The sequence below is a fragment of the Hemibagrus wyckioides genome, linkage group LG03, assembly GCF_019097595.1.
Source record: "Hemibagrus wyckioides isolate EC202008001 linkage group LG03, SWU_Hwy_1.0, whole genome shotgun sequence".
Lineage (NCBI taxonomy): Eukaryota > Metazoa > Chordata > Actinopteri > Siluriformes > Bagridae > Hemibagrus > Hemibagrus wyckioides.
This window is the reverse complement of record NC_080712.1, coordinates 28000279-28024264: the sequence shown is the minus strand read 5'-3', so window position 1 is coordinate 28024264 and position 23986 is coordinate 28000279. Positions and strand designations below refer to the sequence as shown.

Here is a 23986-nt window from a genome sequence, read left to right as displayed (position 1 = left end):
GTCCATGTTGCTTTTATGTAAGGTTACAATAACTGATATTATATCATTAATATTACATGATCTAACAGGTTATTTGCCATCCACAGTCGAATATTTATTACGCAACTCTGAGCACTTAAAAATACGTTCACATTTAATGCATTTAACGCAAATGTGGGGTGCTCCTTGTCACAATCACGAATTTCCCCTTATTAGAGTACACTAGGTAGGCTGCTAAATGCAATGACTCTAGACTCCTATGTAGCGCTCTAGTAAAGGCAGTGAGGAGCTATTTGAGATTCGGCCACGGAGATACCCGGATGTTGTGTATACACTCTCACACACTCCTCTTTTCGCTTCCTTAACCCCTCCTAGTCTCTGCAGCAAAAGCCATAGGACGCGATAGCTTGTGTATTTTTTTTCTCTCTCTCTCCGTGTTGTGGCAAAGCAAAACGAATATTTGCCTGGACAAGAGGAGACTGTTCGAGTTTATTTTCTGCAGTCATTTGTTGCTGCCCGTTTTTGAAGCGGAATTTTGTCTGCCGAGCAACAAAATGGTGAGAAAATGTGCTACATGGCGGCTAATTCATACGACAGGAATTTAGTAGCGCGAGCTGAACGATCCGACCACAACTAACTAACTAGCTAACTAACCCACAAATTAAGCGACTCAGCGGTTGTTGTTTTGCTTTAAATTGTAAATAAATAATTGCCCCAGCATATGCAAACTTTGCAGAGTTAATAGGTAAGGATTTTTTTTAATTTATTTTGTACACAGTGATCAGTTTGTGGCCCGGATGATAACAACTCTGTGCTTCGTGCAAAGTCTTCGTTACAAACCAGTGGGTTTTTAATGAATCATTATTATTATTATTTGTTTTAATCAATATAATTGATTAGAAATGTATCAGGTTGATTATAGCGTTTAACTGCCAGTGGTTATCACTGTATGCAGGCTAATGAGACAGGGTTTATGAGTCGGATCTGCAGCACTGGGTGTTTGATGATGCAGCTGTGTTTAATGCACTGCTTTCGTAAAGCATGCAGATGAAAATCATTCACTGCTATTTACAGGAGGCTATTTTTCTTCTTCAGTAAGATAAGATCAAAACATGCAGTGTTAAAGGAAGAGTTTCCACCTTGAAACCTCATGAAGTATGATTAGATCAAAAATATTCGTGGCGTGGTTTTTTTTTTTTTTTTTTTTTAAATGTATTAATTTATTTATTTTTTATTTTTAGTGTTAATCTGTTGGTCGGTGCTCTGTTTTATATTTTTATTTTTAATTTGTTTTGTATTTTATTTTATTATTCTTGGGGAGAAATTACAGGCTGCGTCTCTGACGTCACAGCGGAGCATGGCCCGTGCCGTTACAGTGGGGTTTATTTTAAAATGCACCTTTAATTATATTATCTATAAATATAAATCATTAAAAATTGACCCTTTTTTTCACTTTCAAAGCGATATTGGGATCTACATTACAATATTATCCACCTCCAGTAACTAAAAAAAGTTACATCTCTGCATGTTTGCTCACATTTTGCTGTGTTTGTATAGGTTTGTTCTTTATTTGTTTATATCCAAGTCCTTTATGGACCGATTTTCTTTCCTTTCTGTTGACCGTGAGCGGCCATGTTGATTTAACTTCTTTTGCTGGGAGTTGAGGAGAAAGATACATACCCAAGGAAGAAATTACAGGGTGTTTTCTTTTCAGGGCGAGACAGAAATTGACTTTTGGCCCATAGCTCAAAGTGTTGCTGCCTCACAGCTGCAGGATCTACAGATTCTTGGAGGAGCATTATTTCATATTGTTATAGTTTAAAGTGCTGAAATTTTTAGATATAAACTTAATGCAATTGGGTATGTTTGTCTACGTCGAAAGTGAGAGCTTTGTCTTCTGTCCCCTGTCATGTGAGAATTCACAATGGCTTTGTGCTCCAGCCAGTGATGATGAAGAAGTAAAACTGACTCAGTTGCTGGGTTGTGATCATGTTCCAGTGGCAGAAACACAAACCCAGCAGTTTTCCCTACTTGAAGCTCTGATTAACATGACATAAACATCAATATTACCCAATTAGATCAACGTAGAGGGTGTATTATATAGTGTTACGATTACATTTGATATGAAACAGTGCACTTGTTACATTGACAGCATTTAGCAGACACTAATGCATGGTTTTCAGAGTTGTCTGATCAGCGTTATCTGGCTATCTGGGGTAGCATTCTCGCTGCTGTGTTCACAATGCATGATGGATCAGTTGACATGAGGTTACACACTGCATGGCTTCACAATAGGAAGAATAGCCGACAACTCTGTCTGGTCCGCAACCAAACACATAACTCATCCCCGAAATTCTCGCTGCCCTGTATCTTGCTCACTAATTGGCTGTAGGTCATCACCAGTGTATTTTTGGAAGTCATTGTCAGAACTCCTTTCACACTGCAGGATTTTGAATCGCCGACAAGTCCAGATATTTAGCATGCGGAATATTTCGCGGGCATCGGCAATTCTCTCAGATCATGTCTTTGCAAAGTCACAGTGCATGATTGTCACTCACGTGAATGAGCACCGATTTGCCTCTGATTACCGGCATTTGTTGGCGCAAAACTTGTCGGCGACTGAAAATCAGGGCTAAAATCATGCATTGTGAACTCAGCCTTACAGAAATTCTTCGCTGTAAATAAACTACCTTCGTGCTAGCTTTACCAGGTCAGGGACTAGGATCATGGGTTACTACAGCAGGAAAATAAACCGTATTTAGTGAAGAGGTAGCCTTATAACTCCGCTGTTTGGACTTTGAGGGGAAGTTCATTCCTGAGATCTGAGCAGAAACATGAGAGTCTGAAGGATTAAAGGAGATGATGGCAATCAGCACATCGGTGGTAAGAAAACCCATGTGAGGATAGGACCTCACTTAGAAAGAGGGAGAACAGAAGGGGACCGAGCACTGAACCTTGTGGGGCGCATCGAGGCTTTGTGTGTTCTGTTCCTGCTGTTGTATTAAAGGTGCGTTAGTTTAGATTAGTCTTTCTCCACCCTCACAAGATTACATCTCTAATGGTTAGGAGGGAAATGAATGTTCATGAACCATTGCTCCAGGATCTTCATGGCTCATATAGGATCTATAAAATAACTAACGGGAAACACATTTAAACACAGAGTTTATAAATCGATTTATGGCACTGTGACCCTACTTTATACCTGTAATGAGGTATACACACACTGACCTAAATTAGATCTAATTTACTTACGGATAGTTTCACAAATTATAGGAAAAGCCAGCATGAAGTGATTTTGGTGTACAAACCTGAAAACAGCTTCAGTGTTCCTTGGTACAGTTTCTTTAAATGTCTGGATCTGTATCAGAGAGATGAACACATTTTTCCAAAAGGTATTAACTGTTTTTCTTCCCTATAATTTATTACCAATCTGAAAAGGCTCTTGAAGTCTTAAATGAATATTATTATTCTTTTGAGATGAAGTCATTCAGATAAAAGACAGCATTACTCATGAAGGGTACAAAGAAGTGATTTACTGATTTTAATATCTTCTCGTTATAGGACTACAACGGAGCAGATCTGTATTCTCATGAGCGCCACGTCTTCACTGGTTTTATTATAAGAACTGTCTCTGGGCCACAGACGGACTACTTGATCTATTTATTTTATTGGCTGAGCGTCTTGTGACTTCGCAAAAACGACAGCAATTAGAGACGGATAAAGTGTCCGAGATAAAATACAAAATTATTTTAAGATGTCTGTTTGGATGAGGTCTACTAATAATCCATTGCAACAGCATGTGATGTTGACGGGTTTAGATTCGTATTTGAACTTACTTGAAAAGGGACAAGCCTTCAGTATCAGATTAACATTACATCTAGATATAGATGCAGCTATACCAAGCAGGGATGAGGTAAGAGCAGTGCACACTCCGAATGCGGTGTGTTACTTAGCATTCAGCGATCTTCATCTGCAAAATAAAATATTTGGTAACTGTTTAAACTAAAAGTTTTTCTAATCAATGTGCAAAGCCTGAAAAGTGATCAGATTAAGAACGGGATCAATTAAAAATCATTCATAGAAAAGTTTTTGGCAGCTCGTAGGCAAATAAGCCATTGTGTTTGAAATTAATAAACATAAAGCAAAATAATAATCTGTTCCTTTTCACTGGAGAATGCCCAAATGTACGAGTTATTTAATATACTGTTATAGGATTTGCTCAGCGTACGCTTTGTTGTAGTGGATCATTCCGAGTGCCATGGTGCTCACTCCACTTCGTTAGGAATAAACAAACAGGCCAGATGAAATCGAGGCAGCCCTTAAATGGAATAAATTACCAAAAGGTCTTTCAAAAGACCGGAGCATCTCATGAATGGAGCGCGGCGGTTCTGGACGCACAAAGCTTTCGTCTATCTCTGCTTAACCTATTGTACCTAAAAACCTGTGAGGCGGCTTGGCAGAACATCAAGTACAATCACGGATTTCAAAAACTAAGCAACGTACTAAGAAAGCTGTAAAAAAAAAATAGGTCTGAATGGCATCCTAGGTAGGTTAGTGACAGGTGATGAGTACTTCCACCTAACAGAGGAAAAGTGCGTCTTGAGGGATATAAAAGCGGATGAGGAGATCAGAAGAGCTGTAGCTGTTTGGTATCAGTATTTCATTTGATTTCGTTCCAATAAAGTATGATTCAGTTTGGATAAATTTAGGTTTTGCTACACGGCCATGTTTAATGTGGTGTGGAAAAGGAATTTTAGATCCTTGTGTAATAAGAAATATCAGTCTCCATCCAGTTTGATGTATTTGACCCCATTGTTTATTCCTGTCCTAGCTTTTTCATTTTCTTCTTTTTCTGGTTTAATTTTGCTGACTGATTGTCCTGTTTTGTGTAGGCACAATGTGGAGCCTGCACTATGTTCCTTGTTGTTTGTGCATGTGCCAACACTGGCTGTACAAATATGAACATATCCGCATTTGCTGCAGTGTATAAATGACATAAACACATTATACATGAGCTAACGAACCTCCAGCTAGGCATTGTATTAATCGCTGCCTTTTGTCATTTTTAAACACCAGTGTTAGTATAGTATTACTCTGCTTCTGTACAAATGGCCTAAATGGTTCTGGATACACTGTTCCTCTGTGGAAGAGTTTTAAAGGTCCTTGCTCTAGACTGTCTAAAGGAAAGAAAAGACAGAAAAATATTTGATTTATCGTTTATTCTTTTCTCTCTCTTAGGGAAATGAAGCAAGTTATCCCCTGGAGATGTGCTCACACTGTAAGTACAAGCATTTACCTGAAGCTTTCCTTATTTTTCTTTATCTGAAGTACAGAGATCGCAGAAATATCACAGTGGCTCTCACAGCGAGCATTTAGCAACGTAACAGTCTGTAGGCAGAGCCTTTGCTGGAAGTGATTGAGTAACTCTTACATAATCAGTGTGCACATTTGAATTATTTATCTCATTCCACTGAAATTTATACATTAAAATAAATACATTGCCCCTGTAGTTTGTTAAAAAAAAAACACCTTACTTCATTTCAGCGTATAGTTATTCCTAAAATAAGTCAAATCCGTCTATACAATTGAAGTTAAAAGATTAAGCGGGTTCAGAGATGATTGTAGAAACCACATGGACACCCATGTTGTCCAAAAACCTCCTCCCTCCCTAATGTAAAGGGCGTCACTGCTGCAGATCGAGCCACACTTATTTTTAGTCATGTATATATGCTGTTTTAATTGGTTTCATGCCCCTTGGTCTCCTAGGCCTTATAGACATGAGGAAGATAACCAAAATAGCGTGGACAAGAGGCGGCCAAATAGGAGCGGGTGAGGAAAGAAGTGCGAGTAGCTTGAGTTAGTTTGGACGTCTCGAAATAAAACTGAACTCAGAGAGGGTCGAGACCACAGTTAAAACACAGAGCTTATGCAGTGCATTTTTATATTCAGCCCACGAGTGGCACATCCTTACAATGATGTGAAAGTAAACGTGTAAATATACTCTCCTCCTTCACCTCCAGTTTGTAAAAGAAATAGTTTTCTTGCCTATTATCTTGACGGGTAGTAATAATTCAGAAGTGTGCATCTGAAAGTTGTTGCTGTGGGAGCTTAAGGGTTTCTTGTCTCTCTCCCAGTTTGTTAAATGACCCTGAAAGAAGCAGGAGATAAACAGGTGTGAAACTATGACCTGCAGCAGGGCCTTGTATGTATGTCAGATATTTTCAGTTCCAAGGATACACACACACACACACACACACACAGATTTGTCTGTATGACAGGCTAAATCCCTGGTGATCCATTTGTGTATGTCTTGACCGACAATTCACTGCAAGATTCAGAAATGTTATTTAATATAGTGCTGTCACAGTTCTTCAGTTAATTTTACTATCAAATAGTTTTTGAATAATACGCGTTCTGTCTGAAACGTACGATTTCTACGCTTTGACCTGCACTGGCTTGCTGGAAGATATTTATCGTTCACAATATTAAATGACACATTTATCCTGTTTTTGCAAAATTTGTTCATGTGTTACACTGTGAACGCTTGACTGATATTGGTTTGGTTGTAGTGTGCATCATGCACGTTAGAGACAGCACTGCTATATAAATACTGATGCAATTGCACTTCTCCTCAAAAGCAATACGCATAACACCATATGGCTGAAACAGGTGCACAGCAGCATCTACAGCCATCCTAGGCCGTATGTGGTGGCTCAAAATAACCGGCATGCTGGAGTTCCTTGTTGCTAAGGGTTTCCCCAAACGCAAGTGTCAGGGCAACCAGAGGGGGTTCTCTCATGACTGCATTGATAAAAATACAGCCAATCTAAGCGGCTGCCTAAACCAACACTCATTAACGTAATAGTGTCAGAATTCAGATGTTGAGAAGCGGTGAAACGAAGAAGGTGTTTTTTTATGCTACATTTCTCGACAGAGGCTAAGCGTGGAAAATCTGAGGTCTCTCGACCTCCCGGTATTCATCTAGCTATTAAAAAGAACCATTTTTTTATCCCACTTAAGTTTAGAAAGAGCGTGCCTGCTCGCTGTGCTGTGATTTTCGAGCTTAATGTGGAGCATTACACTAATGGAACTGACGTGTTGACCATATGCAATTACTGACCCACCTAGTGACACTAATTATCAGAGAGCTGCACTCTCCCTATGCTTTCACCATGCCTATAAGCAAGATTAATGCATAATACATCCCAGGGAAAGTGTTAATGCTGTGGTGATTTTTTTTTTTTTTCCGTTACTTACTGGACTAGCATGTCAATTGATCCAACATGTTAAATTGGGTTTTGGCTACAGGCGCAGCAGAAAAGGTTTATGTATCCAAGTCATTCTGCTAGTAAACACTCACCTGAACACCTGCCATTCATCCAATGAGTCAATCACATAGCAGCAGTGCATAAATACATGAAGTTAGGGAGTTCATGATGGGGAAATTAAAGATGTGGCATGGTTCATGGTGACAGATTGACAGGTTTGAGTATTTTAGTAACCGCTCAGCTCCCAGGATTTTCACACAGAACAATTTCGAGAGGGTAAAAAAAAAAAACACACAGTAACCTCCAGTAGGTCTGTAGGCAGAAAGGTCTTGTTAATGAGAGAAATCAGAGGAGGTTGAGCAGTAAGCAAGCCTAGCTTGAGCTGACAGGAAGGATGCAGTAACCACTCTTCACAGTGTGGTGAGCAGAAAGGCATCTCACAGATTTCCACTCCTATCTATCAAGTTCAGGACTCTGACGATGCAGTGGGTGCAGGTTCGCCCACACTGGACAGATTGTAAAACCATTGCCTGGTGGTTTTTTATTTTACAATCTTCTTTTGTCCAGTTTCTGTGCACGCACAATACACTTTTCTTGCAATATAGACTTGCTGAGAAAGCTTATTAGAACCATTGTAGAACTGGTTAGAGCTCATGGCTTAGACTGACTAAAGGATTACGAGACAGTGTGAATAAGCTTGTAGTTAAGAGCAGGGCTTGTATCGTAAGCAAGCACACGGAACAATGCCCTTTCAGGGAAAGGAACAGACTATAGGCTGTAAGTTCCTCCTGTTAAATCTACCATTAAATAATGAAATGATATGTAAAACTAGTTACGTGATTATGCGTAACAGTAGGTAGTTTGAGTTCTTCCTACAGACATTTAAGCATATGAGAGGAGGGCTGATGAGTTGGTTTATTTTTGTTCATTTCCTCTGCTTGCTTTTTTTCTTCCCTCTAGTTGATGCAGATGAGATTAAGAGGCTAGGTAAGAGATTTAAGAAACTCGACCTAGATAACTCGGGATCTCTGAGCGTAGAGGAGTTCATGTCCCTGCCCGAGCTGCAGCAGAATCCGCTGGTCCAGAGGGTTATCGATATATTCGACACAGATGGCAACGGGGAAGTGGATTTCAAAGGTGAGGCCAAGCGAACACTTCATCAGCACACGCTAGTGTTTATGCTAGGGTCATCAATATGTTATGGGAAATTGAAGATTTCTTTTAGTGATTAATAATGCATCAGTGAAGCAGAACAGACTTACTTTGTTCCATTCTAGCAATTAGTTTTCCTTTTATGGCTTAGGAAATAGATCTCTATCAACCTTAGCTTCTTAAAGTTATACTTGTGATTTAATATGAGGCTTAGTTAAGGTCTTTGGAAGAAACTGTCTTTAACAATGTGTTTTCTGTTTATAGAGTTTATAGAGGGCGTCTCACAATTCAGTGTTAAGGGAGATAAGGAACAGAAGCTCAGATGTAAGTCCAGTCTCAGTCACTCGTATTAAAGTACATGAACATAAACGATCTGTAAACGTACCTATAAACATCTTTTCATACCTCTGTAGTCGCTTTCCGGATCTACGACATGGACAAGGACGGCTACATTTCTAACGGCGAATTGTTCCAAGTGTTGAAGATGATGGTGGGAAACAACTTAAAAGACACACAACTGCAGCAGATTGTAGATAAGACCATTATCAATGCAGACAAGGATGGAGATGGGAGAATATCTTTTGAAGAGTTCTGTGCTGTAAGTATTCGACGCCAGGCGGTCTCGCTAACACTTACTTCAGGGGAAAGTAGCTAATGTAACGCTCAGTAAGTCAGCAGGCATCATCCCGGGCTAATTTGCATATTGATTGAAACATCACGATCATTTACATATCAAAACGTGTTTCATGAAGAATTTCTGATGACACAATATGGAAAATAACATGTTCATAATAGACAGTAAATGGCTATGAATTTTTATTATTGCTAGTAAATTTCACCCAGAGTTTAATGATGAACAAAGAATTGTATAGGCGGGACAAATGATCAGTGATTGGATGCTAGCAAATGTGGGGTCAATGATGGGTTTGTAGGGTAAGTGATTAGTCTTTAGCAAGATCATCTTGTGCAAGCATGTAGCTCAATCAGGTGTTATACACTGGAAAGTCAAATGAACCCATCTCTGAACTGATATGATCATCAGCTCAAGAGCATTATTGAGTGCAGGACAGTCACTCTGTCTGTTCAACAAGGTTTTTTGTTTTTAATATTGTTACCAAATCTAGCAACAAATTTGGCAACACCGATGCAGACTGTTTAGGAAAATACAAATTTAGCATTTAAAAAAAAGAAGAAGAAGAAATCATCCATGCTTGAAGACATTGCTCTATTATAGCACAGGCTGAAACCATAACAACTCTTCTGAGAAGACTTAAATGTCAGGACTGAATCATCTCGACCAATCTCCTTCAGAGTCTGGTGTATGTGTACATGTCTGTCCAAGTGTTTCTGTTCTGACTGTTGGTGTCTGTTGCTTGTGTTTGTGTATTAAACTGATGCAAGTCAGGCTTCCTTGACTGTAGTAATGAAGCATTTGACATAACGTTTGTAGTGAAACTGAGTTTTAGAACAAGCTTCAGCTTTCTCTGTTTAATTCTGCTGCTTTTTAATCTGAATATTTTGTAGTAGTTTCAGGTTAGATGAAACTCAGTGTTGTAGCCTTCATACACTACATTGCCAAAAGTTTTGGGGGACACCTCCAAATTATTGAATTCAGGGTTGGGTTCAGCCCCTTAGTTCCAGTGAAAGGAACTCTTAATACTTCAGCATACCAAGACATTTTGGACAATTTCATGCTCCCAACTTCGTGGGAACAGTTTGGGGATGACCACTTCCTGTTCCTGTCCAACATAACTGCACACCAGTGCACAAAGTCCATAAAGACGTGTTTGGTGTGGAGGAACTTGAGTGACCTGCACAGTCCTGACCTCATGCACGAAATTGTCCAAAATGTCTTGGTATGCTAAAGCATTAAGAGTTCCTTTCACTGGAGTTAAGGAGTCCAAGCTCAACCCCTAAAAAAAAACACCACCCGAGTTCAATGATTTGGAGGGCTGTCTTTCAACAGAAGTAGTGTATCTTTGAGTTACTTTAGTTTACTTAGATTTTACATTTGATCCCAAGCAAATTTTTGGAAATGTGTTTATTAAAAACTAATAATGATATCAGTGAGTCTTTTAATACTAATCCAAACACATTGACTCACCAAATGCTTCTCCTCCAGGTTGTTGGCGGTCTTGACATTCACAAAAAGATGGTAGTGGATGTGTGAGTCTTCGAGCATCTGCCCTGCCACCTACAACACGCGCTTTCCTTTCCATCTCTGATGATCTGCTCGAGACATCTAGCAAATGCTCTCTTTCAACGAAAGTATTTACTCTGTGAAGCTACCTTATTGCTACCACGAGCCTGATGAAGCCAACGCGTAAGTGTTTTTTGAACTCTGATCCTCACAATAACCTGGTGTAGCACTTTACTGACTGAAGAAACAGCTAAGAGCATCTCTGTCTGGAGAAGGGAAGACGGGTTGGTTGGTTCATTTTTTTTTTGTGTTTGTTTTTTCTTTCTTTCTTTTTGTATTTTTTTTTTTATTTATATTTATTTTTGGGTCACTTTTTTTTTAAGCAAGTGTATATTAAGCATTCTGAGTAGGGAGGATGTAATGTTAACATTTCAGTACATTAGGGTATGTAATTAGGGTATGATGTGCCAAGCAGAACACACAATCGACAAGCCAGACAGAGATCTTTTATAAATTAGAAAATCTGGTTTGATTTCATCTTCGTTTTTCAAGCGAATACTTTTTGTTTCTATTGTTCTTACATTTAATCAGTACTTTTTGTATCGTGATAAATTGTTTATTTATGAATGTTCATATTACTGGAGAGTAATTTTATTGTGTTTTAACTTTATTCTGTGATTTAAACTCACGACAGTCCAGTAGAATTAGATGCCAAAAAAAAAAAAAAACCCCTAATGTATTTGTTTACTGAAACATCAGTGACTTCTTCAGGTTTGGTTTTTTGTTATTTTGACGACGCCTCTGCAAAAAAAAAAAAAAAAAAAAAGTTTTCGCAGTTTCAATGCAGGCAGCATTACTTCTGCTTTAATTCTAAATATTTCTAGATATCTTATGTACCAGAAGCCAGAACACAGCATTTTGTGACTACTACATGCCCCCATCTGGATAAATGAAGTACTGTATTTTCACCCAGAAACATTTAGGATTTTGGCATGACGAGAGTAAAGAGTATAGCTGGAAATGATTTGCTCTTTACTTTTCCTATGCATCTTCACCAGCTTGTCAAACCTGCAGCACTAAGCGGGTCTCAGATCCCCCACCCCCTCCCGGTGCTCCTCCAGCGTCTGCATGAACATGTTCACTTCTGCATGGTTTCCGATTTATGGCACGTCTACTGTTTACATTTGTGCTATTAAATGTCAACTATAATAATTATGGATGTCGCCAAAGTTTAGAAAAACCTCAGCACAATCGGTGTTCTTATAAAAAGTAAAAAAATATATATATACACATATAATCTCTTTCTCTTTTTTTTCCTGAATATTAAGTTGCTGTGAAATGATGTATGGTGTGTAAACATCTTTATATCCAGTCAAGGATACCTTATAAAGTGTATTTTTAAATTGCTTTCAAACTAATTTTACTCCAAGTTTATGTTGATGGAATGGGAGAAAGGGTGTTTCATTCCCGAGTCGACATCGAGAATCATCATGTTTCCAGTTGGGGATGTCTACTCTGCATGCTGCATCATGTTGCCTACTGTGGGATTCCTTGGACTTGGTACTGTATAAGATGAAATAAATATTTAAAGATGTATATAAACATTACGCATTTCTTACTGAATCCACAACCTGCTGCTTTTTTCCATTGGTATGAGGTTTATTTTTTCGAGTGTTTCAGAGATATTCATTTCTGTGATCCAGTCAGTCAGTGAAAGAAAAGTCCTCTGCTGACCAACTGACTCCGGTCAGCAGTATAAAAAGGTATTTTGCTGGACATTTCACACCACTTTTGGGAGCATGCTTCAGTCCATGAGCTGTACAGTAGGTGAAGGACCAGAGAGTCTTGCCCTTTGTTAGAATCTCTCAGCTGCCCGGCTGGCCACTGCCCGAATGTTCCCATACACCTTCGATGGTGGACTTCCTGTGGAGAGGAAAATCAAAAGCATTTAATTTCCTGCAGTTCATTTAATCAATACACACACACACACACAGAGCGCCACACATTTTGTTACCTAATATAAGGTTGCATATAGCTGTCCGTGCCATCTTTATATTCTGGAATGACCCCAAAATGTGAACCTTCCTGTAAAACATAACGTTTCAGTTCACTTACTCGGGTTTATTCTTTGAGATACAAAAAAGCAGGTGAAGTTTGTCTTGGGACTCACGTGTCTGCAAGGACAATCCTGGTCTTTGTGACATTTTCAATGGTGAATTTTGTTTTCCCTCCTTTGCCTGCTATTCTGCCAACAGCTCTTGACAGGTGATCTCCTTTGAGAGGCTTAACTGTTCCCCAAAAAACACACACACAAAGCAAAAGCAACAATTACAGTGAGGATCAACAACAACAAAAAAATGGTGCACTTGTATCAGACAAGTGAACTTTCAAATGCAAACGAAAAACCAAAAGAACCTTGACAACTTTCTCGGCTACACGCAGCGCTTTTGAGAGTCTGTGATACCAGGTCAGAAAAACCTCTTTCTGAAATGCTGCTGCAGGTGAAACTGTTTGTCTGCCTATATGTAATGAGCATGTAATTCATGTACCTTTCCTCAGCATTACCTCTGTGCATTACTAAAACGACCCTTTCAGGCTTACTTGGTCCCTTTTTTTAATTCACTGTATTTGCATTTTCAGTTAGACAAATGTACAATGCCTGCTAAATTTTAAACGCAAGTGAGTTATGACCCTCCCATATTGAAACAGCTCTAGCAATTACCCCTTCTAGCAATTTCACTCCTTCAGCATCATGTACGCAGACTGTATTTTGTCTTGGACAGGATTCCTCACAAATGTGATCAGTGTTGCTGTAGGTTAACTAGGTATTTGTTTTGAAGTGACCTCAGTCTTGGTCGACAAGAAGGTAACTGCTGAACAGATGTGTATACTGCCTCAACTAAATGAATAATACTGATGTGTATATTTTAATATCATGTTCAAGAATAAAAACAATAGTTACCATAATTACATTTATCCATCTACGCTAAAGCATGATCGATTAAATCTAGTCCAAAGTTTCCTACCTTCCAAAATGAATAACGTCTGAACAGATGTATCGCTTAAAGAACTATTTAAATGAATATAATTTCTGAATTTAACAAGAAATTATTTTGCGTGTAATATATATTTTGTTTGAAAAGCCATCTGGATGCTACCAATCTAAATCTTTCACCAGTCTATATCAGTAAACTAGGAGTGGACAGAGTATCATTTGAAATAAAGAACAAATAGATAACATTACTCCAGGGAGAAACGAGGGAGGTATCATAACTCGCACACAACATTTTCCTTCATGGCCATCGACTTGACTGACTTCACTTTCAAATACAAACACGCCACATAGTCTTCTCCCACCCTAACACTGACTCTACAAGACATCAGAAATGCAAAGTGGACTGCGATTCTATTTGAATTTTGCAGGCTCCATAAGCGATGCAGAGGAAGTGAAATAGCACAAGGCGTAACTGCTATAGGACAGGGTCATAAATTATAAGATAAGGGAAATGCAACTGCAAATGGACTTTGCTTTTCTGTTTGAACTTGCCAGCCATTGTATGTATGTATTGTAAATGAAAATGGAAACCATATTCTGCTATTTGCATTTGAATTATGCCACAATTTATGCATCCACAAACAATACAATTTGCAGTTAGTTTTTAAAATTGTCTGAAACATACACTATATTGCCAAAAGTATTCGCTCACCTGCCTTGACTCGCATATGAACTTAAGTGACATCCCATTCCTAATCCATAGGGTTCAATATGACGTCGGTCCACCCTTTGCAGCTATAACAGCTTCAACTCTTCTGGGAAGGCTGTCCACAAGGTTTAGGAATGTGTTTATGGGAATTTTTGACCATTCTTCCAGAAGCGCATTTGTGAGGTCACACACTGATGTTGGACGAGAAGGCCTGGCTCGCGGTCTCCGCTCTAATTCATCCCAAAGGTGTTCTGTCGGGTTGAGGTCAGGACTCTGTGCAGGACAGTCAGGTTCCTCCACACCAAACTCAGGGAGTTAGGAGCGAGGAAATTTCACGACTGGATTTGTTGCACAGGTGGCATCCTATCACAGTTCCACGCTGGAATTCACTGAGCTCCTGAGAGCGACCCATTCTTTCACAAATGTTTGTAAAAACAGTCTGCATGCCTAGGTGCTTGATTTTATACACCTGTGGCCATGGAAGTGATTGGAACACCTGATTCTGATTATTTGGATGGGTGAGCGAATACTTTTGGCAATATAGTGTACATTCACCACATTTTAGAATAGAGGAATTCAAAATGTATTGATAGTTAGAAGCAGTGCAGAAGGTTTTACAATGCTAGATGCTGGCAAACTTTGAAATCAGCTTTTTGTCTTGATTTGCAGCTACGTTTGTAATGCTCTGGATAGCACTGAAGAGATACACTGACCAGGCATAACATTATGTCCACCAGCCTAATATTGTGTTGTCCCCCTTCTGCTGCCAACAGCTCTGACCCGTCATGCACTGTGTATTCTGACACCTTTCTATCAGAACCAGCATTAACTTCTTCAGCAGTTTGAGCAACAGTAGCTCATCTGTTGGATCAGATCACACGGGCCAGCCTTCGCTCCCCACATGCTCAATGAGCCTTGGCCACCCATGACCCTGTTGCCGGTTTACCACCGTTCCTTCCTTGGAGCACTTTTGATAGATACTGACCACTGCAGACCGGGAACACCTCACAAGAGCTGCAGTTTTGGAGATGCTCTGATCCAGTCGTCTAGCCATCACAATTTGGCCCCACCTCAACTTTGAGGACAAAATGTTCACTTGCTGCCTAATATATCCCACCCACTAACAGGTGCCATGATGAGGAGATAATCGTCTTATTCACGGCACCTCTCGGTGTTCATAATGTTATGCCTGATCGGTGTAAATAACAGCAGTGGTTGATGCTGAAATGTCACATGTGGTATAGACAGCTATGGAGTATAATGTCAGAAGATATAAGAGTTGGTAATTAGTGTTTGGAAATTAAACTGATGCTCCAAGCAGTGACATGACATTCAGACCAAATAAAAGCAGAGGGAAGTCTCATGGAAAAAAAAAAAAAAACCCTTTACTCCGAAACTGATCAGAACGTCACTTGCATTGTTCGTGTACGCTGCTTAAACCTAATGAATACAAATACAAGTAAAATGTAGAAACTTACCGTCTGTGACATCAAAGGTTTCCAGAAACAGTTCATCCAGTCTGATGAGTGCAAGTGCATCCTGTGGATTATTTCAGAAACACGTATGAAGAGAACTGTTCTACACAACACTACACGAACACAGACCTATAGCTGTTACTCACTCACCTCAACCTGAAATCCTAAGATAAAGGCCTTTACAAAATCTGCTGCTTTCGTAAGCGCGCCAATATCCTGTGTTTCTTTACACGTCTGTTGAGAAAGATTAGAGTAAAATAAGGAAGTGTTTCATAAACATACACACATTTCCTCCCAAGTCAAAAACGCTCTTGTTCTTACCTTAATCTCGACGTTTCTCGTTTTGAGGTTAAATCGGACTTGAAGCTGCAGGTTTTCAACAATGGGGGTGAAGATTTTGAGCCAGTTTTCCTTCAGAGGTGTGTATCTGTGAGACGGCACAGGGATTTTCCTCATTTCATCAGCACCACCCTGAAAAAGCAGGAGAGCTCAATTTCAAGAGTGATTTAAATTAAGTTAAATAAATAAATAAAAAGTCCTTGGGATCACAGGCAAAATAAAATAGATATTTTAGTTTTATGATCACCTTTTTAAAGTGTTTTACAAGAATTATAGAATAAAGGTTTGCTTATGCAAGCCATGTGAAAGTGGGACAAATTCAATACATGATGCCAATTCTCAGTTCAGTGCCTTTACACTGGATATAAAACCAAGGCAAATCATCTCAGAACTTCTTCCACCCTCATTGTGAAATTACAAAATATAAAGTGGAAAACTACCAGATATTTTAGGGAAAAATAAAGTTGCAATAACAATACAAGTGGGGTGTAGCTGTGTTCAGAATGAACCAATCAGATTCCACCTCATACACAAAAATACTTCTCATACAGCGATCAAGGAAATTATTATGATTACTCAAATAAAGATCAGCTGCTTGTGTCAGCTGCAGGGGTATTAAACTGATATAAATGGGAAACTCATCAAACAGAGAAAATGGAGTTTACAGCTGCTTTTGTTCAACAAGAACTGGGGGCTTTTTAACAGTATGGAGGAAATCTCTATATGAAAATCTATAAACAGATGATTTCAGTGCAAAACCTTCAAGTGTCTGCTAGTAACGTGATGAAGTCTTTCACCTGTCAGCATCACAATGACCCAAAGCATACAACCAAATCAACAAAGCAGCAGCTTAACCAAACGAACAATGTTTTTGAATGCATCCAGACCTGAATCCAACTAAAATCTGACCTGAAGTGGGCTGCACACATGAACAAATTTATGAAGCTAGAATATTTTTGCAAGAAAGAACTGGTCAAGTCAAGATGTGCAACACTAATAGCCTCTTATCCTTAAAGAGTGAGTGGTGCAATAAAAGATCTTGGTTTCATTTTTTTTACATCACAAAAACCTGCCATTTTAACAGACCTAGCATAGACTTTTTATATCCATTGTATTTTCTCAAATAAAAATAAAATACTAGGCTAGATATAACGACTGAGCTGAGATTTTCCGCCTCCCGACTTTGGAGGAGGAAGGAATGGATGTCCTAATAAATAACGAATAACTTTATAACCCTATTATTAGATATAATAACAATATTTTGGCTATTTAATAGAACTGTAAAGCATTTAAATCTGATACATTTTAATCAAATGACCAGTCCAATAGGCTAACATCTGTAAGTAAAAAGTAGTGAATGTTTAGTTGAGAGTCCACTGCAGTTTAATATATTTTAAAAATGCCACACTTAAAAAAAAAAACCCTGATCTAATGGACAGTTATACCTAGGTGTTTAACAAGATAGATGCTGGCAGCAATGTTTGGATGCCGATGATATATATATTCTAAAACAGAACATAAACCTAAATATAAACCTAAACCAGCTGAGCGCCGCGCATGCGCACAAAAACACGTGGGGGTTTTTAACTATAAACGCTTATCCAGCTAGTTACATAGTGTATTATTAAAACGTGTACAAGTTCACACATTAAATTAAGACCGAATGATGGTCAGTTACCTTCAGTTTGTCTCCTGATATCGGGGGAAATTGCGGTCTCTTTGGTGCCACGGCGTCTTCGGACTCCATTTCTACTTCACCCTGATCACGCTTACGTTTTGAAGTTTTCTTCGATTTTACCTTTTGAAAAGTGTCCGTGTTGTCTCCACTGTCCACAGTACTAATTCCCTCAGAGGCGGGGTTACTGACCGTTTCCATTGTGAACTTCCGAGTGGCTCTTGCTTTAAAAACGTAATAAAAAATATCTAGATGAACTGTTTATCCTCAGCACGCGTTGTCCTCCATTCTACCGAAAGGACCCCAGATTCGTCCGACCACTGCCTGTATGCGTTTGTAATTTTTCCACACTTGTTTAAAAATGTAGCAGGGTCAGATCTGTGGTGTATTTGTGAATATGTTTAAAGTCATTTAAAAATGACAAACTTAAGTCATCTGAGGTTTTTTTTATAATAGCGCAAAGTGTAACGGAATGGTCAGGCAATCATACAAACAGCTAACTATATACGCACCCACCTCTTTAACTTTTCCTACCTGTATTCCGACAAATCCCGCCTCTCTACTGTGGTTCGCTAACACTGCTCCGTTCCATCGCTCGATTGGCTAATTCCATGTCAACTCCGACCCTGTAGCCAGTCAGAGTTGCAGGAAGCTTCATGTTCGTTATACAGGTGGGAAACAGGTCCATACGCCTGCCTCACTCCGGTTATAACTGAATAAGCTTTGGAAGTTGTCTAAAACCTCAAGCTGGTTCAGTGCTCTCTGGGTATTTTGTCTGTTTGAATTGGTGTTAGTTATACTGGGCGAAATGTCAACGCCTCTGGAAAAGCCGCAGATCATCGCGCACATTCAAAAGAGCTTGAACTACACGGTGTTCGACAGCAAGTGGATTCCCTGCAGCGCGAAGTTTGTGTGTATGGGAACTCTCCCCAGAGGAACTGGAGTCCTGCAGATTTACGAGGTTCAGCACGGAGAACTGCAACTGGTCAAAGAGGTGAAGTTTATAGTTGTTCTTATTAACAAGTCGTATTTGCAACATCGTCCTTCGATAGTCCACAGGCTAAGCAGTTAGCCGGTTCTAGAAAACTCGGTCACCTTGTTGCCATAGCAACCGCAAGACACGCCGAATCCAGCTCGATGGTGCGGCTCTGAGTGTGAGACTGTATAAGAGTGTTACTAACACTGCACTCTAACTGCCAAGGAGTCCACTGTCATTTGTCCACCAACACAAACACAAGTCCTGTGGTCAGATCCAGTATGCTGCCCAAGGAGAATTTAGTCATCTTTTGAGAGGCAGAATAAACCTGCCTGAAATCCTGAAACACACTATTGCCAAAAGTTTTGGGACACCCCTTCAAATCATTGAAATCAGGTGTTCTTTTGCAGGGGTTGGACTTGCTTAGTTCCAGTAAAAGGAACTCTTAATGCTTCAGCATACGAAGACATTTTGGACAATTTCATGTTCCCAACTTTATGGGAACAGTTTGGGAATGGCTCCTTCCTGTTCCAACATGACTACGCACCAGTGCATAAAGCAAGGTCCATAAACACATGGATCGAGTGAGTTTGGTGTGGAGGAACTTGACTGGCCTGTACAGAGTCCTGACCTCAACCTGACAGAACACCTTTGGGATGAATTGGAGCGGAGACTGTGAGCCAGGCCTTCTCATCCTTTCACTGGAACTAAGTGGACAACCCAACCCCTGAATTCAACGATTTGGAGGGGTGTCCTAAAACTTTTGGCAATATATTGTACGTCTACTTGATCAAACTGGAGGTCGGTAAATTTGGACCTATGATTCAGTATCAACTCCACAAATTATTTCATATGTCCTCCATCTTGTTTGATGGTTTGGTTCAAAATTCTGTTATCTTCTAGTCTAAAGTTGACCACAACAAAAAGAGGTGAAATATGAATGTGTACGCAAAAAAAAAAAAAATGTCTAAGCAACACATGGACAACCAAATCTGAGGCGAAAAATAGTTGTATTGGACAAACAGGAAGCTGTGCTACAATAATCAGTATAACCCCAGTTGTGACCAAGGCCATATCTACATTTTCTCATGTTTTCTCATTATTCTTGCATGTTTCAATGGATGTTCTATTAATGTATTTTAATGTTTCAGATTGAAAAACCCAAGCCAATCAAATGTGGAACATTTGGTGCAACATCGCTCCAGCAGAGGCATTTAGCCACAGGCGATTTTGACGGCAACCTTCATGTGTGGTATGCTTGACCTTTCTACAGTACATCTGTTCATTTCACACACTCACAAGTTTAAGCTGAAATACAAAAATTAATTTTTTTAGGAATCTTGAGGCGGCAGAGGTTCCAGTGTACTCTGTGAAAGGCCACAAGGAAATAATAAACAGCATAGACGGAGTGGGAGGTTTAGGCATCGGAGACGGCGCACCAGAAATCGTTACAGGGAGCAGAGATGGTTAGTTTGCCAATATTACAAATTCTGATGTTTGGTATTCTTTTGTTTTTATTCTGGTTCACGATATTAGAACAAAATTATAGATGCCTGTAACTTCTTATGCAAACCAGACATATTGATAATAAATAATAGAGTGCATGTTGAATATCAGTATGTATTATCTGTTATATCTATTTATTATACCTGGTATTGTATGATAATAATAACATAATGATGGGGATCTGCACGTTCTATTGTCTTGCTTTTGTAGGTACAGTTAAAGTGTGGGATCCGAGGCAAAAAGACACACCTGTGGCAAACATGGAGCCGACAGAAGGAGAGACCAAGAGAGATTGCTGGACTGTTGCATTTGGTGTGTATTTATAGCACTACATGTATCACACTAAACCATGATGAACAGATAGGAAATCAGAACTGATCTTACACTATATTACAAAAAGTTTTGGGACACCCCTCCTTGGACTTGGCCCCTTAGTTCCAGTGAAAGGAACTCTTAATGCCTCAAGACATTTTGGACAATTTTATGCTCCCAACTTTGTGGGACCAGTTTGGGTCTTCTGGGAAAGCTTTCCACAAGGTTTAGGAGTGTGTTTATGGGAAATTTTGACCATTCCTCTAGCAGCGCATTTGTGAGGTCAGGCACTGATGTTGGACGAGAAGGTCTGGCTCGCGGTCTCCGCTCTAATTCATCCCAAAGGTGTTCTGTCGGGTTGAGGTCAGGACTCTGTGCAAGCCAGTCAAGTTCTTCCACACCAAACTCACTCATCCATGTCTTTATGGACCTTGCTTTGTGCACTGGTGTGCAGTCATGTTGGAACAGGAAGGGGTCATCCCCACAATGTTGGGAGCATGAAATTGTTCAAAATGTCTTGGTAAGCTGAAGCATTTAGAGTTCCTTTCAGTGGAATTAAGGGGCCAAGCCTAAGCCCTGAAAAACAACCCCTGAATTCAGTGATTTGGAGGGGTGTCCCAAAACCTTTGGCAATACAGTGTACTTTGTAGCATTGTTTTATTTGTTTGAAGAACAAGCCAGGTACAAAAACATGCTGACACAAACTTAAGTAGGTCATCTACAGAAATCCTATTCCAGCATGTTAGCTTATACTTAAGATTTAACGTATAGATTTAAAGATTTAAAGCTAGATATAAATCTAACATGGTATGATGAGCATACAATACAATGCATTTCTGCTACAGTTGCACCTGTATACAGTATTGAAGTAGTGGCTTGTTTAGTTTAGCATGGCATGTAATTAATGAATAAAACAGGCCATGCTGTTCTAGGAATAGTCCAACTTCCACCTTTACATCTGTATTATTTTCATAAAACAGCATGTGCCAAAGTGTACAATTCTTCACATACACATTTACAGTATATTGAATGGTATGGGTTCAATGAGACAAGTCCATTCTTATTATAAGGTACATAGCTTTTGATTTAGTGTCAGAGATTTGTATTAAGCTGTTTTCTCAAAGCATGACGTGTATGATGTGTTTTCCTAGCTGACTGATGGGCATCTTTTCCTTCAAAGGTCACGCCTTTAACGATCAGGACCGCTGTGTGTGTGCTGGATATGACAACGGTGATATTAAGCTGTTTGATCTCCGAAATATGTCTCTGAGATGGGAGAAAAATATTAAAAATGGCGTAAGTTCGTTATTTGACATTTCAGTAGAGGAACATTTTTGTGCATGTAGTATATGTTAGATATGCTTTAAAGGAGGGGTGCTAGGGTACTAGGTTATATTACATTTAGCCCATTGTCAAGTGAATCGGACCAAAAAAAAATCAGATTAGTGACCAACATCGCACCAGCTACTCTTCATAGACTTGATTATTTATTTGCACTTATCTGAAAGATACATTATGAATGTATATAACAGACACAATTCACTGCCCAACAGTGGCTTGAATGGGGATTTTGTTCCATATACACCATCGCTCAAAAGTTTGGGATCACTTGCATATTTCAGCTTGATTTCAGCTACAGAGGAAGACTCCATCAAGCCAGTCCATCTTGTGGGAGATGCTCCAGGAAGCATGGGGTGAAATCTCATCAGATTATCTTGAAAAATTGATGTCCAGGCTGTAATTGCTCCAAAAGGTGTTTTTTTTTTATGAAGGCAAAGTTTGAAGAAAACCTTCATCATTTACATCAAAATCATTATTTCGAACTCTGACATGTCAGCATGTCCTGTTCTTTTTGCTATATTTTCTATTCAGACTAATTTCGTGTGTTTCCTTTGAAAACAATAACATTTTTGAGTGATCCCAAACTTTTGAGCGGTAGTGTATCTACACGAAATAGTCCATAATATTGAAGTAGAAACATCTAAATGATTTGCAGAATATTTACAACTGAAATATTTATTAAGTTTGTGCTCCCCTTACTGTCAAACCTGTAAATTAGTTCATTTGGAAGGAGATATATTTTCAGCTAGCTCTATTTTGCCCCCTAGTGGTAAAAAAAAGATACTGTATATATCTTTTTTTGAATGTTTCAATTCAATTATGGTCAACTTGACGAATTTAATTTGAAATACAGCTTCTAAATTCATTTGGTGGGCTGGATTACATCCATTATTAGGCTAGTTTGACACCCCTGGTTTAGACACTTCTAACAAAGTCTTCTAATACTTTTCTAAATGTTGATAAGCAACCTAATGAAAACACCAGTGATTAAACCTTACAAATAAAACATTCTACATTTGTTAGGTGTGCAGCGTTGAATTTGACCGAAAAGATATCAGTATGAACAAACTAGTGGCAACGTCTTTAGAGGGCAAATTTCATGTCTTTGACATGAGGACTCAACATCCGACCAAAGGCTTTGCATCTGTTTCTGAAAAGGTGAGCCTGAGAGCACGATATCGCCCAAATATTTATACCCACTACTGCCTTTTTACTCATCTGTTTACTTTTACTGTCTGTATTTAAGGCCCACAAATCTACAATATGGCAAGTGAGGCATTTGCCCCAAAACAGGGACATCTTCATGACAACAGGTGGAGCTGGGAACCTGCACTTGTGGAAATAGTAAGTCAAAAAAAATCTACACACACATACTGTTATTGACAAACCTTCATTTCCCTGTTACAACTCAGACACACAATATCACCAATGTCACTCAAGTGACTACTAAAGGAGTCTGTACTAGGAGATTATTTATTTATTTATTTATTTATTTATTTATTTATTCATTCATTCATTCATTCATTCATTCATTCATTCATTTTTAACCAGAACACATATCTGCTTAATAGCAAGCAGAAAATAGCTATACATCATTTTTTTCCAAGTTAATTATGCACATAGTCATGCTGGCTTGCTAATTACCTAGATTTCTGACTGTCTTTCGGAATAAAGTTGCTTAATAACATAAAACATTTATGAAATATTGAGCATTTCATTTGATGCTTGATCCATTATAATAAGCCATAATTTGTCACAGTATCCATATTGTCCCAGCACTAAGCACCTCTGATTGAAAATTCTGCCATATTTCAGTGAATATCCAGAGAAGAGGAGTGAGAAAGATGGAGACGGAGTAGAGCGAGGAGTGGCTGGGACACTCAATCTACTACAGAACGTCACTCTGTCCACACAACCCATCGCCAGCCTGGACTGGAGTCCCGACAAGCAGGGCCTGTGTGTGTGTGCTTCCTTTGACCAGAGTGTACGGGTCCTCATCGTCACTAAGCTGAACAGAGTATGAGCTCGCATCCTGTGACTCCAGTCCTTAATATTATTATTTCAGGCTCTACAAACCAAATGTTGAACCTGCTTTCTGTATATGCAACAAACAACTCTA

At 39.2% G+C, this 23986-nt stretch overlaps 3 protein-coding genes across 3 annotated transcripts; 2 read left to right on the top strand and 1 right to left on the bottom strand.

The window, feature by feature from the left end:
• Positions 1-342: 342 nt before the first annotated feature.
• On the top strand, positions 343-10962 carry ppp3r1a (protein phosphatase 3, regulatory subunit B, alpha a). Its single transcript, XM_058385853.1, has 6 exons — positions 343-536; positions 5218-5257; positions 8208-8384; positions 8664-8723; positions 8813-8997; positions 10522-10962. Exons 1-6 carry the CDS (start codon positions 534-536, stop codon positions 10567-10569), a joined length of 513 nt encoding a protein of 170 aa, XP_058241836.1. The 5' UTR covers positions 343-533; the 3' UTR covers positions 10570-10962.
• Positions 10877-18048, bottom strand: pno1 (partner of NOB1 homolog). The gene is made up of 7 exons (XM_058385852.1): positions 17736-18048; positions 16040-16189; positions 15869-15952; positions 15722-15782; positions 12710-12827; positions 12554-12624; positions 10877-12462 (listed from the first exon to the last, which is right to left on the bottom strand). Exons 1-7 carry the CDS (start codon positions 17931-17933, stop codon positions 12395-12397), a joined length of 750 nt encoding a protein of 249 aa, XP_058241835.1. The 5' UTR covers positions 17934-18048; the 3' UTR covers positions 10877-12394.
• Positions 18049-18387: 339 nt separating this feature from the next.
• Positions 18388-23890, top strand: dnaaf10 (dynein axonemal assembly factor 10). The gene is made up of 8 exons (XM_058386648.1): positions 18388-18726; positions 19860-19960; positions 20044-20174; positions 20425-20526; positions 21707-21822; positions 22891-23025; positions 23114-23211; positions 23683-23890. The coding sequence occupies exons 1-8, from the start codon at positions 18541-18543 to the stop codon at positions 23888-23890; spliced, it is 1077 nt and encodes a 358-aa protein (XP_058242631.1). The 5' UTR covers positions 18388-18540.
• The last annotated feature ends 96 nt before the right edge of the window (positions 23891-23986 follow it).

What these genes read in the sequence shown, in the direction of transcription:
- ppp3r1a (XM_058385853.1), top strand. An exon ending in TAAGGAACAGAAGCTCAGAT is followed by an intron (nt 8,724 to 8,812) that starts GTAAGTCCAGTC and finishes ATACCTCTGTAG; the next exon opens with TCGCTTTCCGGATCTACGAC. An exon ending in CTTTTGAAGAGTTCTGTGCT is followed by an intron (nt 8,998 to 10,521) that starts GTAAGTATTCGA and finishes CTTCTCCTCCAG; the next exon opens with GTTGTTGGCGGTCTTGACAT.
- pno1 (XM_058385852.1), bottom strand. Translation starts at nt 17,933, where the DNA reads ATGGAAACGGTCAGTAACCCCGCCTCTGAGGGAATTAGTACTGTGGAC. An exon ending in AACCTTTGATGTCACAGACG is followed by an intron (nt 12,828 to 15,721) that starts GTAAGTTTCTAC and finishes TTTGGGGAACAG; the next exon opens with TTAAGCCTCTCAAAGGAGAT. An exon ending in TATATGCAACCTTATATTAG is followed by an intron (nt 12,463 to 12,553) that starts GTAACAAAATGT and finishes TCCTCTCCACAG; the next exon opens with GAAGTCCACCATCGAAGGTG.
- dnaaf10 (XM_058386648.1), top strand. Translation starts at nt 18,541, where the DNA reads ATGTCAACGCCTCTGGAAAAGCCGCAGATCATCGCGCACATTCAAAAG. An exon ending in CGTTACAGGGAGCAGAGATG is followed by an intron (nt 20,175 to 20,424) that starts GTTAGTTTGCCA and finishes TTGCTTTTGTAG; the next exon opens with GTACAGTTAAAGTGTGGGAT. An exon ending in AGAAAAATATTAAAAATGGC is followed by an intron (nt 21,823 to 22,890) that starts GTAAGTTCGTTA and finishes TACATTTGTTAG; the next exon opens with GTGTGCAGCGTTGAATTTGA.